The 17,030-nt window shown below is 47.2% G+C and overlaps 1 protein-coding gene across 1 annotated transcript in view; it reads left to right on the top strand.

Annotated features, from left to right (window-relative positions):
• The window catches only part of REC8 (REC8 meiotic recombination protein), a 655,306-nt gene that overhangs the window by 460,191 nt on the left and 178,085 nt on the right, over positions 1-17,030 (top strand). Inside the window, exons 12-13 of the mRNA XM_069633986.1 lie at positions 9,934-10,080; positions 10,274-10,340. Coding sequence (XP_069490087.1) covers positions 9,934-10,080; positions 10,274-10,340 — 214 coding nt within the window. The remainder of the gene's footprint in view (positions 1-9,933; positions 10,081-10,273; positions 10,341-17,030) is intronic.

The raw sequence follows: 17,030 nt of genomic DNA, 5'->3' as shown, positions 1-17,030 counted from the left end.
TCAGATGATGATGAGGAGGAGGAGGAACTAGCATCCATCGAAAAGTCACTTCCCCATTCACCTTTCTGCTCACCCTCAGAAGCAGTGGGCCTCATTACGAGGCTGGTGGTAGCCGCGCCTGCAATACAGGCACGGCTGCCCCCGGTATTCTTTTTTTTCCGGCACCCAGAAGTGGCCAATTACTGGGTCATTACAGCCTTGTCGGACCCGGAATTTGCCCATTCATGGGCGCCGGAAAAAATTCTTCCCCATTCCCATTTGATCCCCATAGGGCTCAATGGCAATGAGGAGGTTGGATGCACCAGCACCATTCAGAATGGTGGCGGTGCATCCGACATGTCCGCAATGGCACCCGCAAGCAGAACTCGTAGTTTGCCGGTCCGGGAACTACGGTACCGGCATTTTACCGGTACCATAGGTCCCGGACCAGCAAACTTATAATGAGGCCCAGTATCTGTTTCAGATTGCACATCCGGCTCTGTGCCTTGCTCCGAGCTGGACTCCATCAACGCAGCGAAAGCCTCTGCACCAGACATTATTCGACAAAAAGCCATCCCTACTGTCGCTATGGAACCCTTCACTGCCCAAAGAACAGATAAAGACTGAAACAATACGTATGTCTGCTTCTCAAAGTATGGAACCTAGTAGAGTATGTGGTATTCAATGCCACAGACCTACACCGCACAAGTACGCCAAAATGTCAAGACTCTGCTCACAAACTGTAGCAGCCCTCTGCAATATGGTGTACTCTCAGCACGCTACACAAAACTGAGTACTGTTTTGCAAACACTCACGTGAAATGCTAAGGACTAGCTCACTGCTTTCTTACAAGTGGGTAGACAGCTACAACACACCTGCACCTACAACAAAGATAACAATAAATCTAAGTAAAATGTCCTCTTCTGCTATACCTTACACAAATACAAGTGTGGGGATGAGGATTGAACCCACAGTACCAATTCAGAGACTGACAACGTGCGTTGCACCCTTCGCTCCTGCATAGGGTGCTGGTGGATGGTAAATGGAGCAGAGAAGCAACCACGTAACGTATTAGTGATTAGGTGAGTTGAAAAGGCAGAGGTGATGAAGACGCAGTCAGTGAAGATAAGGAAAGTACATGGCAGGCCCTTCCAGACAATTGTTGGCACACTTTCGACAAAACCCCCTGCTCATTCACATAGAGTTCTGTGTTGGAAGGGGGAATCTCACAAGGACGGAACTACTGCAAGGACCAGCAAGTGGAATTAGGCTGCTGACAGTGGTGATGGTTCGCAAACAAATAAGCAGCACCGACATAGTGAATAAATTGACATGCCATGAACACTAATCAATTGTTAGGAAGTCAACAGTCTCATTGTCAACATTTTTACTCACAATTTTATTACCATGACACACAATGCAGTAAGTCCATCAGTTACTGGGCTCCCTCCGCAACATAGCGTTTGGGCAAACATCATAATGTCGGCAATGAAAAAGTCCAAGCCTCTTTTTGAAAGGTGCACCCCGTCTCGGTGAAACATCAGTTCACCTTTGATAAACCCATGGTGAATTGTCCAAATCCTATCATTGCCCTTTGTCATTCTTGCCAGCTCCCCATTCAGTTTCTTCACCGAGGCATTGATGGCCCTTTCCTTCCCTGGAGTTCTCCAATCCCTCTTGGGAATCATCTAGGACCAGGCCACCACAGTGTTTGGAATGCTCTGTGATATCCATTCCAGTTCCACCATCAACAGCTCCCGTACACCATTCCGTCCCATAGACGCCAAATCATTTCCTCCCAGGTGCACCACTATAAGGTCAGGGGGGGCATCTTCTTTTGCCTGGGCATCGCTGATGGCTCCTCTGAGCTGCTAAAGGCGCATCCCCCCCAAACACCAAACCAGTGCACTGAGAGAGCATCCCTTCGAGACCCAGGTGTGGTTGGCCCTCTGAAATGTCCTGCAGCCCTTTGGATGAACGAGTGGCTGATAATCCACACAACCCTCATCCTCACTAAGAAATGGAAACAGGAAAACCCCCATGACTATGGCCCGCCATACAGTTTATCAATTAGCACAACTACTGTTTCAACACGTGTCTTGGAACAATCCCAGACACACACTTCCCCCAATCTCTCATGCATTTCACATGTAAGAGAACAGTAGATCACTACGTAATTGCCACATACTTTTCTGGGAAAGAGATGAAGGACACAATACGCCACCTTGTGCCAATGGCACAGTTGTGCTGGCACCATTGTAATCAGTTAAGGTTTCTGTTCCTGTGGCCCACCCATTGTGCTGCACGGTGGTAAGGTGACTTGCACGTACTGCACCGTGATACTTTGGCAGGGTGACTATTCTGACAGAGGAAATTACCTCCACAGCAAGTGTACATTGTATGCTCTCTGAATATACACTAACAATAATAGGGGTACCCCATTCGTGATTCAGCTAAGGTGGGGGTTAAGCAAAATGTAAAGCAAACATTACCAAGAGCTGCAAAAAAAACTATTTTGTGTAGCTAGATTGAATCTTAATTTTCCTCCTGGTCGTATCCCTTAAATGGATATCCAGCCATTCGTTTCCATTTTCTTAACCTTTTTAACCTTTTTAAGGGTCCAAATGTTAACATAAATTTGCCACTGAAAAAGTGTAAACATAATTATTGTAACCAAAATGTATTCAATATAAATGTAAAACTAAATTCCATGAGAGCATAAAAAACTAATTTTGCATAACAAAAACAATTTTTGCAAATCAAAAAATAAATTCATGAGTGTTTAGAAATCTGTCAACATCACAAAAGATTTATGAAAACAAAATTAAATCAAGTCAAGAGAAACAAGAAGAACAAGAACAATTCACTTGTTACAGGTCTGCTCTCTGAATATAGGCACCCCGACAGAATGTGCGCAAATCATCACAAGCGGATACATTTTTGGACAGTTTCATTGTGAGAGCTTCGGCCAAAGCTCCAGGACCACTGGTGAACTTGGGGACAGTCAACCAACAAGGCAGAGAGGCATCCAAGGTCACACACATCAAACCCGACCATCCTAGATCTCTGGCTGGCCAGCGCTACAGCTTTCCCCTCCTGGAAAGGATGGGGACCCTGCTGGGGCTCCCTGCAACCACTGCTGAACTTGTGGGACAAAAGACCCACATGGGAGACGGGTGCCCGAGGCCAGCGACATCACCCCGACTGTCCTGTCCCTCTGGAAGGCCTGTGTTGCAGTTTTGCCCCCTGCAAAAGGAAGGGGACCCTGGCGGGGCTCACTGGGACCACTGTTTGACTTGGACGACACAAATGGTGACCGTTCCAATAAAAGGAAAGAGCTCCATACCAAGTGCACATTGCATGCTCAGAAGAATTGACCATCTGCATTACTAGCGCAAACATATTTGAAAAACTGGCGATACTTATGTGTACTACATTTTTTTTCCTACAAAGCAGCCAACTTCCTTTATTTAGGGCACACACATCATTGCCGACATGACCTCCCCACTACCCGTTCCCACCCATACCATTGACACTACAGTAACCATCCTCCCCCACATTACAGTGCAAATTAACAAAAGGAAAATTTTTACTACTTACATAAGTCAGCGCAAGCTTTCGAATAGCTGCAAAGGAAACAGAAAAGAATTACAATCTGTACTCAGCCCACCAATACTACATGCAAACTTTGAGGCTGCTATCTGCAAACGTTTCAATTCCTTCCACCAGATACATGGCCCATCCCAGTCATCTACCACCACGGAAGGCTGAACTGCACTGATAGGAAATGGGAATAAGAACAATGGGCGTATGAAAATCCCTATGACAAAGTAAACCTTGCACAGATGGCTTAGTGGCAAACTGCCCTCCCAGGGGAACAGCACTGTTCAGCTGGTCTGGGGGGCAAATCGTGGCCTACACCCGCAGGTGTGTCCCTGCCCACCACAATCCCTCCCCTTAGCACCCCCTCCTGCTCACACCACCAACACTCCTGCCCCAGTTTCCACCCACCCCACTAGCAATCTGCCCCTGTGTAATATAGCATGTTGAAATAACCCAAATTCCATACTTACATAACAAAGGAGAAGCTCAAACTGCATAAGACCTGTAAAGGGAAAAAAACACATATATTATCTGTGTCAGTCCAGCCAAAAACCAACGCACACTGCCATGCTGCCATCATCAACGTCTGCTCCTGAGCACAGGGGGATACTCACAACATTCATTCTCTTAAAACGCTCAATGCCCACTCACTATGGTGCTCACTTCCCCTGTCCGAATACTGTGCACAAGAAATAAGCACCACACCAATGTGCTGTGCCATTGCAAGGCGCACATCCAGCGATCCTTGCAAAGCAGCCAGCCCCCTTGCATTCATCATAATCCCTGGTGTCTAGTGTGCCACCCAATCCCCCAAATCACCAACAGTAACAACAAGAGTTTTCTTCTTTTGGTTTGTGCCTCTGCCATGGGGCAGATGGGCACATTAGGGTGCCCATCTGCCCCCAGGGTGCCCAAAACCCAGTGCCCATCCATTTGTTGCACCAGATGGCCCCCACTCCATTTTGAGTGGGGGGGAGGGCCACCCCCTTTCCATTACAAAATTCCCTGGTAGTTTAGGGTGCCCCTCAGCCCCCCTAAAATGCAGCCTACCATTTTCAATTTTTTGTTTTGTTTTCCCAACTTCGCTTGGTGCAGATGGGCACATTAGTGTGCCAATCTGCCCCAGGGTGCCCAAAACCTACTGCCCCATCCATTGGGGAGCCTGTCTCATGTTTTGTGGTGGCCCTCTCCCCCCCACCCCAAATTGATGGGGGGCATCTCCCTGGGGCAGATGGCCCTTCTTAGGGGCAGAATTCCGCCCCCAAGGAGGGCTACATGAGGTGCCCCCCATCCACTTGGGGTAGGGGGGAGAGGGCCAGCCCTCTTTCCATAAAAAATGTCCCTGGTGGTCTAGTGAGGGGGGGCACTCCCCCAAAACCAACCATTTTTTTTTCTTTTGTTTGGGCCCTTCCCTAGGGGCAGATGGGCACCCATCTGCCCCAGGGGGGCCCTAACCTGCAGGCCCCATTATTTGGGGGGCCTGCCCACACTTTCCTGGTTTCCTGGTGCCCCCTCCCCCAAATGGATGGGGGGGCAGCACCTCATGTAGTCCTCCCTGGGGGCAGATGGCCCTTCCTAGGGTCAGAAATCTGCCCCCAGGGAGGGCTAAATGAGATCCCCACCAACCACTTGGGATGGGGTGAGAGGGCCACCCCCCTATCCATAAAAAATGTCCATGGTGGTCTAGTGGGGGGGACTCTCCCACAGCCACCCATTATTGTTTTTTTTCTCCATTTTGGGATTTGGGCCTTTCCCTAGGGGCCAGATAGGCGCCCATCTGCCCCCAGGGGGGCCCAAACACACAGCCCCATGCTTTGGGGGCTCGGGGGATAGGGGGCCACTTACCTATTAAGCAGCCCCCCCTGCCCCCACATCACAAACACATCCATTGTGTTTCAGAGGCATTGCTGCCCGTGGATCAAGCGCTCTGTGCCCGATACGAGACCAGCAATGCCTCAAGAATGGTGTTGTTGGAAAGGGGAGAGTCTCCCCTTTCCAACGACACCTCCCTCGATCTCATCGGCTCAAAAAAGCCAGAAATCGAGGGAGAAGGGCTCTTACCTTCTCTCTTCACCGCGGCAGCCGAAAATGGCTGCCGCAGTGAAATTACTTTCAGTTTCATGTCAGCGTGCATTACGCACGCCAATGTGAAACTGAAGGTAATTCAGCCGCTGGGCAGTGAGGAGCGACCTCCTCCTCACATAGCACGGGGGTCGGATTACAGTTCTGTGCGATCCCTGCTTTGCAGGGATTGCACAAAACAGAATGCCTAAAAGGACCTTGGCACTACAGAGGTAATGTCAAGGACGAGATACCTCGCCCTTGGCACTAAAGAGGTTAAATTTGGGATGAGAAGCCCTACTGTGACAACATGCCATTACATATTGAGGCACTAGGGAAACCTCATACTCAGCAGAAGATGAGCACTGCTTCTCTCCTGACGGCGTCACCACATTCCGTTGGCAGCCATCTCCTCCCATATGATCCTCTCTACTAATACCAACCCCAGGGTTAGGATCAGGTAGCGGCTGCCTTTCCCTGGCCACATGGGAGGAGACTTTCGGCTGGGATTCTGTGATGACTCCACAGGAGTCATCACAGTTGTCAGGAGACCCATCTGGTATCCACAAAACAGTAAGCTCAGGAAAGACAATTGCCCAACTTGCGTTGGTGTAAACGTTAATGGGGTGCAGTGAAAGCAGACAGATTGGATGAAAACTGAAACCAAGTCACTCACACTAAGTGGCATTCCAGGTTTTTTAGGGGATCCCGATCTCTTTCTTCTGATTTTGTTCCTCAAATATTAAAAGTCTCTCCGTCAGCTGGATACCATTTTATAGTATAGCTGCAATGTCTACATCAGTGTGAGGAGGATTACAATGTTGCCACTGTTTACTACTAACACACTGCCTCTTGTTGGCTATGGGGTCCCTCATTCCTCAAACCTGGGGGACCCATCACTGTTACCCTGACTACTGCGCCTCTGTGCTCCTTTCCATGGTCTCTTTCGTCCTTCTGCCTCCTCAGCCTGCCATGTGCCAGCCCATGCCTTCATATCCTTTCTGGCTATGGAATTTCAGCTGTTGGTCTCTACCTCCTCCTCTCCTATTTTCATCTCCTCTGATGTTACTACCATCTTGTCCTCTGTTACTGAATCTTGTCTGTTATTACAACCACTGCCTCCTCTGTTGCTACCACACTCTGCTATTACTTCCATCTCCCCGTCCTCTTATTGCCACCTCTACCTCTGTTCCTGCGATCCTCCCTCTGTTACTACAACCTCCTCCTCTTTTACTACCACCTCCTCTGTTACTGTGTCCTCCTCCTGTTATTACAAGGCTCTATGTCTGTTACTGCCACTTCCTCCTCTGTTGCTTCCAGCTCCTCCTATGTTACTATCTCTTCCACTGTCTATTTTTCATCTCATCACCTGCTGAATGCCACAACCTTCACCAAAAAAACACATTGGCTGACTGGAATCTCTGGGTTTACAAAAAAAATGTCCTCCTCCTGGGTGGAATTTTCTCTAAGGGCAATAAGGGTGTACACAAATGGTCTTTTATTGGCATAGGGCTGAGATTGGTTGCTGTTCATGGGGCACCTTGGGTTTAGGGAGCCGGACTAAGCCTAGATCTAGCCTGTCTTCCTTATTGGAAGTTACTCTCTTATTACTAAACCTCTTTTGTGCTGCTTGACCTTAGTCCTGGTCTCCTGTTCCTCTGGCATTTGCTTTATATGCTGAGGAAACACTTGGTAAGATTTTGGAACTCTTCCTTTATGTATAAACTGTGTTCAGGAAACAATTCTATGGAAACGGTGTGCTGCAATCCTCAGCCAGAAAACCACAAGCTTGTATTGTAACATTGAATCCGAGGAAACCTGGGTGGGTTCACTGTGTGTCCCTGTGAAACTCTGAAATGATTTCCCTGATGATATGGGTTTATTTGTAACAATGTTAGAACCCTTGCTACCAACGTCGGGGGTACAAAGTTCATTTTTTTGGCAGTCATTTTTCAATGGTATTATTACCAAAATGTTTTCTTCGAAAAAAAACATTGCAAAACAGAGGGGGTGTGGGGAAGGCTATATAAGGGGTCGAGGGGTTCTGGAGTAGAGTTAAATTAATAAGGGGAGGGGAGGCTGGGGGGGTGAACACCCCCCCTCTAAAGAAGACAAAAAGTGATGGGTGGAAGGTTTTGAATTAATCTCAACCACTGGCACTTCTCTGGACAACCATCCACACCACAGTTTTTAGTCCGTCTGCGCCATTTCAAATGGGGTCCAGCCATATGCAAATCAGTCAGGTACAGGTTTAATATTTATTCTAAACCTTCGAGCCATCACCTCTTTGTTTTGCTTTGATTTGGTCTTAGGCCTGTCAATCCTGAACTCCCCCATTGTTTGTGTATTAGTCTTGATGCCCCAACACCAAGAAGGTGATAACAGAGAGAAAGAGTAGACAGGAGGAAGTGGTGAGAGTTGGGAAGGTAAAAGCGGAAGGACTAACAGCAGGAGGATGGTTGGAAGAAGAGGTGTTTACATTAGGGCAGGTAAGTGAAAGTCAAGAAGAGGTGGAAGGAAACAGTGCACAAGGAGGTGGTGAAATATAAGTAGAAGGAGCTGGTGATAACAAGCTAGGCCGAACGTGTCTCCGAAGAGGTAACAGCAGGGAGTGAGCGATAAGCAGGTGTAGAAAGGACAACTTCAAGGTGGAGTTGGTAGAAAAGGTGTTATAGTGAAGGCTAAGAGTATGTCATCAGGAGGAGAAGTGTATATACCTGAAAATAAAAAGCCCAGAGGAGGAAGATGGTTATAGGTAGTACCAAATGGCAGAGAGATCAGGGTACACCAGGTGGTAATATTCCAAAAAGTGGAAAAAGTGATTAGAACATCAGTTGATGAAGGATTGGACACTTTCAAGAGAGAGCCAGAGCAAGCCGTTTCTGATAGGCCTGGTCGGTTCTAGACAGGACCAGGCGTTGAGACGAGGAACAAGACAAGATCAGGAAGATTGCTGTGGGATCAGAAAGGTAGGGAAGAAGGATTCAGAAGAAAGCCCATAGAAGGCCACATCCCAGGGACCGCTCTTTAGATCTCACTGCTGGCTATGTCCACTATGTCTACTTATGATATTTTACACCAAAGTGAATCTTGGGATATGGGAACCCTAAAAAGTCTGCATCTAGAAATGATTTCCCTGATTATATGGGTTTATTTGTAACAATGTTAGAACCCTTGCTACCAACGTCGGGGGTACAAAGTTCATTTTTTGGCAGTTATTTTTCAATGGTATTATTACCAAAATGATTTCTTCGAAAAAAAAACATTGCAAAACACAGGGGGTGTGGGGAAGGCTATATAAGGGGTTGAGGGGGTCTGGAATAGAGTTAAATTAATAGGGGGAGGGGAGGCTGGGGGGGGGGTGGAACCCCCCTCCTCTAAAGAAGACATATTTTTATTTTTCGATGGGTTTTTTCAAGAGAGAAATTTTCAGCAAAAACCCCATTGAAAAAATGACTGCCGAAAAATGAACATAGAACGACGTCGGGTGGGTGAAGCTGACTCCAGTTAAAGGTTGATTTTGCAGCTTTTACCCTTTGGGTCTGTTTAGAGAGAGCTTCAGCCTCACTAGGTTTGGGAGGGTGTATTTTCCTGGCGGTACTGTGACTGTCCCATCATGTGTTGGTGACCAAGGGCAGTTCACATGGGAATCCTCCATATACCTCCCTTGGCCTCATCATATACTTACTCGGGGAGGCACCCAGAGTTACTACCCTTGTGGCCGTTAGTGCCAGACACGAGACCTTGTCACAGGATGCAAAGCCCACGTTTGTATTGTATGAAGCGAGGTGCTCCCTAAATCCTGCCAAATATTAGACCGTGCAACCTGCAGCTGTTGGCACATTTCTATAGAAACCTAATAACTCACATTTTGGTTACTGTTTAAGTCTCCATTTACTTCCTTCTCCACCTGTCTTTGTAGTCTTAAATGTGCATTTTTCTTTGATAGAGTTACGTTTTGATTTGAACTGTCTGGCCTCCTATTTTAACTAGACCTGTTAGGAAGATCAGCCATGCCCATATTTTTGAAGACTGGCGGCGGCGGGTGCATAAACGGCATGAAAATGTATTGCTGGTGTTCTACAAAACCCTTAAATAAATTTCATGCATGTATGAAGCAAACAATGTACGAAGAGAGTGAAGGTGTGTAAAGGGTTAGTCTGTGCTATGTGACTGTGCTGACGATTGTTTTGTTGGCGAGCAATTGTGGCTCATTAGTAACTTGCCCAGGGATCTCTTATCAGTTATCTGACGCATGATGCAGGCTTTTTCTATTCCTACCATGAACAGCTAGAGCTTGCCGATATCTACGATTTGCCTGGACGCAAGCCACCGAGACGGAGCCGACAACTAAGCTTTATCGACCAGGTGACACAGATCCCACGCGCGGAGACGGAGCAGCTGTTGGAAGATGTACACGCACACTGTCAGGCTAGGGTGAGTTCCAGGGGTATTTTGTGAACCCTAAGAATATGCCTTAACCTCTCATTTGACTATATCTTCTACTCACTGCTGTAGAGATGTCAGATTATCTTGAGTTTGGTAGTTTAACCCTATCTCATTGTTACTGAGGTTGGCACCGTCACATTTTCTGTGCTAACTATGCTGTCTTTCCCATATTTTTTTTAAGCCTCCAGTGGAGCTGCCTCACAAGAAGAGGAAGACCCCAGCCGAACTGCTCGACAACCCCACTTATGGTCTGTTTTTCCCCTTTGTGGCGGGGGCACATTCGTTACCTCCTTTGAGAGATTATCATGCTCTATTTTTCTGATCACCCCTGCTTTCCAGTTTTTGGCCCTTCTGTCTTTTGTTTAATGCTTGTCTCTCTGCACCATTGATCAGAACAATTGCACCTGGTTTCAACAGAAAAAGCGGACACAATTTGTTCTAATCAACCCATTGGTGAAGCATTGTAAACAACCCATGAGAATGCCAATGGTTGGTGGCATAACATTTCCTGCATGTGTGTGAGAAAAATGCATGGGGCTCCCTAACCTGTGCACAAAAACTGCCAATGGCCTATAATTGGAATGGCATCAGAAATTATTTTGCACCCGCCACAATGCAGATATGGTTGTCTGTCAATTCCCTGTGCCTTGTCAGGTAAGAGGTGAGTGCGACCCACAAGAGGCACAGACAACCAGACAGTTCTATACTGCTGACTTATTAAGAATGCACAGACATCCAACAGGATTGCAGTCTCTGGTTAGAGTCCTCCTTTTCCTCGCATCCAGTTCATAGTCTGTATAAGCTGTTGTCTCCCCCCTCCACCCTCATTAGTCCAGAAGACAGCTTGACCACCAGTGTTCTCTATCAGCTTGAACACAAGACCTTCTGTTTATTAGGGGAAGTCTCTGAGCTCTTCAGGTGGGAAGGTCAGTCTCGGAGTCCCTCAACCTGGGAGGTATTCTCACTAACTAGACCTGGGCCAGGATCTGGACGTTCCTCCTCACCACCACATGTTCGTTCCTCCACCTTCTTTCGGATCCACCCCTTCAGACTGGGGACTCTCCCTTAACTAAGCACATGCCTTTCCGGGTTCTGCTTTCTCTCTTACTCTTCACTCCTCCTTAGTGTCCCCTCCTTTTGATGTCTTTCCATCTCTCCTCCTTCTTGCCTCTCTGTTGATCTTTCATCACCACCTCCAAGCATGCTCCTATCTGCTGTTGATCTTTCTTAGCTCCTTCAATAGTTGTCCCCCTCCAACAGCTGTCCTCACTCACCTTACCTCCAACAAGCCTTCACTCCCTTCCAACAACTCTATACCCTACTCATCCTACATCCTCCAGCCTGCTGCAGCTTTTCTCCACTGCCTTCCTTTTGGTGTTTCCCAACCTCCTCCACTGGTTTGCTAATCTTCTTGAATGCCTCTCCCCTTCCTTCCTCCCGATGTTCCCCTATCTCCTCCATTTCATTGTTCCCTCCTGCTTCCTACTTCCTCCACCACCACCCTCTACTCCTGTAGTCTTTCCCTTCAGGCCACATGCCTCTTGCTCTGTTCGCTCGCCAACTTGCTCCAAGATCCTTTATTCTACTCCAACAAATCCCACCCTGGGCTGTGAAGTATTGCTTTTTATATGGTTTATTGCCCTCATTAGGGATTGCTTTCTGATCATTGGGTGGCACCTGGAGTTTAGGGAAGGGAATCATTTCAATTGTTACTACCGGTGCCAGAAATACTGGCAGTTCCACCCAATTACCACTGTTGCCACCACCAGTAAAATCCAGGTATTACCGGAATATCAGACACTGGTAACGGTTAGTCCGTTTTGCGGTTTCCCGCCGGAATTACCGATGGGATTCCGGGAAACCTGTAATGACTGCCATAGTCTCTCAGTATTGATAACCTCTATGCGCCGGTATCTAGATTTTAAATTGAAAATGGATTAATCTAATGCATTTCCATCAGATTTTATTCATTGACAATATTTTCCATCGAAATGCATTTTCATTGAATAAAATTCAAAGGATAGGGCAAGGGTTAGAAATAGGGTTAAGGTTAGGGCAAGGGTTAGAGTTAGAATTAGGGTTAGGGGGGTGCCCTTAGGTGTTGGGGGGTTGGGGAGGACCCCCATCCATTACATAATTAACACTAAAACTTTACATGAAGCTTGCCAGTGCCGAAATACTTTGAAGATTTCCGAAGTGGACAGCTCCATGTAAGGTTTTAACGTGTGAAATAAATGCATAGAAATGCTATCTTTTACATTTAAAAGTACATATCAAACGAAACTTGTCCATTCCTATATTCGATGGAAAAGTTTCGATGGATGTGTATGCAATGTTTTCATTGCAAAGACCATAAACCCTACGCACCCCATGCCGGACATTACGCCGGGGTCACTATATATATTGGCACCATGCCCCGTGATCTCAGTTCCTTTTTTCCACGCACTCTGTTCGCTGCTCGGTCTCCGAAGAACAGGCGGTTCTGTGCATGGAAAAGGAGATGAAGAAGAAACATCGGAAGAGGTATGCTCCCCTAGTGAGTTCTCACACGCCCATTCGTCTTCCTCTTCGAAGAAGAAGAGCCACCGCTCCAGGGTTTCCCCTTCGTGGCCAGCGCAAGTACCCTTTCCGACCCAATCCTCCAGGACAGAGGAATGGGAAAACCTCCACCTGACGATGTTGGACATCTTTGCCAAGGCGCGGGCGTGGTACCACTGCGTCTGTTGCAACTGGCAGGCTACCCTTTGTTAGGCAAAGTTTGAATGCAGTACCCTCTGGGAACACTAAAAACAAATATGACTACAGGTATAGGCAACCCAACCTTTGGTATAAGCTTGTACTACACAGTTTTGGTAGCGTGTTGAGCAGCCAGGCTTATCTCATGAGGGGAAATGTGAGCTTTAGTGGAGTTACACAAAGATTCACAATTACAAGTATTCAAATAAACTCTTATACTTAAGGTTTCTTGCATAAACAATGATTAATTGATTCATTTAGTATTCAGTTCAGTTATAAAGCCTTCTTTAGAAGGGAGCAATATACTAGTAACATAAAAATACACTTCAATACTGTACACTCTGAGTTTCTGAATCAGACAAGACCCTTTTGGGATGGCCCACAGACACAACCTACACCTACAGGTGACTTCAGTAACAAGGGTGCTGGGGACATTAATATCTCACTATTGGCATTCAGAACACTCTTAAAAAGTGGGTAAAAGGCAAGGGTTATTAGAACACAAGAACTTACAAATATTCTTAAGCAGGACAAATACTTTCAGATAGCACTTAGAAGAGTCATTCAATACAAATAGGCTAAGCCAAAGTCAATGGGCAAAAGTCTTTGTATAGCATGCAGCACTTCGCGTAAGTAAATGAAAAAGTATGCACAAGTTCTTAGGAGTCTTTGATAAAAAGAAGAATCAAATGTAGGGCCACAAGCTGATCAGACTTGTGAGTTGCAGAAGTTACAAGCACATCCACAGTAAGAGCTAAGTTCTCTTAGACTTGTTTTACAGTACCTTGGTAAAGAAGAAAAGATGCATCTGATGACTTCTGTTCCTGTGCAGCTCTGCAGATCTCACTGTTCCTGGGCATCAGTCATGAGGACAAGAGGGAGGACGTCAGAGGACTCCTGCACTGCACTAGCACTGTCACAGCTGACAACCGGCAAACTTTACTTTCAGTGGCTGTTTCGCGTTTCAGCTCCTTGCGGTACAGAAAATAGCAATAAGCGCGGTTCCTGGCTGTCAAGGTGGACTGTCCTTACTTCTGGGCTACCTCACTCTGCCGAGGGGGCTCAGGCTTGGTCAGTCCTGCTTCGTGAGAGTCCGGAGGATCTTCCAAAAGCTTTTAGGCCAGCTTAAAAGTAACGCACACAATCTGGTGTCCCTCTCCTTGGCTATACGGTTCCTGCAGCAACTCTGAGAAAATTCAACCAGCTCCGAGATGGGTGTTCAGGTGGCTTACTTTGGAGTTGATTGGTCCCACCAACTCAAAGGGAGAAGTCGTCCTTGCAGGGGCTTCTCTGTCGATGCAAACATGGCAAGTAGTCACTGCAGGAAGGCTTCACCGGGCAAACCAACGGTCCAGGAGTTGCAGCAGGCGTCCACTTCAACCTCTTCTTCGGTTCCTTCGTCCAGTGGTCGACTCTGCCTTCCAAGCCAAAAGACTCACCTTTTATTCAGTTCTCTCCCATTCATTCCAGTGTAGCTGTCACTCACCCAGCATGGTGGCTGTCCTTGCTGGACGGTCAGCCAGCCAATCACCACATAGTGCATTTGGGTCTCCTAGGAGACTAAGCACAGGGGGTTTCGGGCACCTCCCTCACTTCCTGCCTACCCCAAACACTCTGGAGCCAGAGGCGGGTTTCTCTCAGAAACCCTGCCAAAGGCGAAATGAACAAAGGGACCAAACCTAGTTTGGCGCGCAGAGAAACTCTCTAGAAGGACCTTTCTATAAAGACCTGGCGAAAAAAGAAGACCGGGCACCATTTTAGCAAAGATGGCTGTACGTCATTTTTAAAAAGATGGCTCCCTCAGTTACTTTACCGGAGCCGCGAACGGTCGCGGTAAATGCAAACCAAGGTACTTCAAAACGAAACCACTGCCACCAGCCAGTCAACTGAGGAAAGGGTAACATAAAAAATGTTATATGAGCATTTAGACACAGGGGATACTACGTAACCCCTCCAGCACTCTAACCACTCACCCTTAAAAAAGCCAAAAACGTCAAGCCTGGTTCACCCAGGAACTCCTACAGCTATGTGCCAAAAAAAGGGTCACACTCACCACCTGGAATAATAACCCCACAGAAACGACCAAATCTGCCATCACCAACGCTAAAGCCTCCTCCTTCAACCCAAGGATAGCTAATGCCAAATCAGGAACTAGAGAAATCTTTGCCATATTTAGTGAACTGGAGACCCCTGCCTCCCCACCTTAACCCCACCTGAAGGACAAAGCATGGTGTTTCACTATCCAGTCTGCCATGCTGAATAAACTAGAGACCCTGCAGGCCAAAATACGTGCCCACCAACAGGCTCTCACCAAACTGATTGCTGACAGTCACAGAAGCCCAGCGCCAGCAAACAATTGTAGTCGATCCCCCATGTTCAACTTTAAAGACATGAAAAACCTTCCAATTGCAAAGGTGATGCTTGCCCGGCACAAGTCATCAAGGACTGTGCCCCCTCCTTAGAACCTATCAACACAGCATTTATTAACGCCTCCTTCCGGTCTGGCTATGTCCCTGTGGGACTAAAGGAAGCATGGTTTCGTCCGCTCCTTAAAAAGCATTCCCTTGACCCATTAATCCCAGGTAACTACAGGCCTATCACTACTGTCCCTTTCCTATTAAAAACATCTTGGCAAAAGCGGCCTACCTGCAAGTACAGAGATTCCTAGAAGAGAACGATCTTCTAGGTCTACGGCAATCAGGGTTCACCGCCCTCCTTGACCTAAAAAAACAGATAGATGACCTCAGAGACGCTGGCAAACCCACGTTCCTTCTGCTCCTGGACCTCTCCGCTGCCTTTGATCTGGTAGATCATAAGACACTCTGCCATCATCCCTCCTCGGTTGCTAACTTCTCCACCAGTGCATGTAATTGGATAACATCCTTCCTGCAGAACAGAGCAATGAAGGTTTTTTTTCGACTCCCAATGCCAACGCAAGCATCATCAAATGTGGGGTTCCGCAAGGCTCATGCATTGCTCCAACCCTTTACAACCTCTTCACAAGGCCACTGTTTAAAATTTTGGACGCCCTGGGTATCTCATATACGAACTATGCTGATGACACCCAGGTACTTAGCCCCCTCTCGGGCGACTACCTGTCCGACCAGAACACCCTCAACTCCATCTACACAACAATCCAATCTTGGATGGCAGAAAACTGGATATGTCTCAACAGTGAGAAAACCGAGCTTCTGCTGGTTAGCTCCCTTTCCACCTTGAGCAGGTTTGACAATCAGTACACCTCATTTACCATCAACAATATCCCCATCACCATGTCACAATCAATTAAAACCCTGGGCGTATATCTGGAACCTGATTTGACCATGAACAGGCAGGTGAACGCCATAGCCTCCACCTCAGCTTACCACTCCAAACTCATCAACACAGTAAGGCCGTCCCTGTCCCAACAAAATTGCCTCACCATCGCCAGGGCTATAATTGGCTCCAGATTGGACTATTGTAATGCCCTCCTTGTAGGAACTTCAGGCAAAAATATAGGCAAACTTCACATTGTACAAAACAATGCTCTCAGGGCCGCTACAGGCCTCTCACGTAGGGATCACATCTCAGAGCTCAGAAGAAAGGTCCACTGGCTTCCAGTCAAGGAAAGAAACATCTTCAAAACCCTTGCCCTTATGCACAAGTGTCTCCACGACCAGGCCCCCCCTACCTTGTCTAAAGGATCTCCAAACCAGCCACCCTTAGGCCCTCCAGAACTCCCTACACCAACCTGATAACTGTCCCCAGGTCATGCAAAGCCTGTGCCGGTGGCACCAGTTTCCCAACCATGGACGCCACATTCTGGAACGCCCTCCCGCCTTAAATCAGGTTAATTCACTCCCACTCAGCCTTTCGCAAGGCATCAAAACAAGACTCTTTGTTTGAATCATCCCGTACTTCCAAACTCCACCATGTACCTGTAACGAGCTTGCTCTTTTCCAACTCCGTAAGTGTAACCATGGATCTCTGTTTATAACCATTTAACCTGCATAGTACCAAGTCTTTTCCTATGGGTGGCTTCTCTGTAATCCTTAATGAAGCCCTCTTAAGCTTTGCTATAGCGCCTCGATGCCTGCGGGCTGTAGTGCGCTCTACAAATCCAAATCAAAAACAAAACTGTAAGATAGGGTGTGCTGGGTCTAGAAAGTACAATGCTAAGTAAAGTCAATTTCACTGTACTGCTCTGGGAAACAGTAGTTGAT

This window comes from Ambystoma mexicanum, chromosome 13, assembly GCF_040938575.1.
Source record: "Ambystoma mexicanum isolate Mex_15411 chromosome 13, UKY_AmexF1_1, whole genome shotgun sequence".
NCBI classification, from domain to species: Eukaryota; Metazoa; Chordata; class Amphibia; order Caudata; family Ambystomatidae; genus Ambystoma; species Ambystoma mexicanum.
The sequence above is the reverse complement of the archived record's forward strand: the minus strand, read 5'-3'. Positions and strand labels throughout refer to the sequence as shown.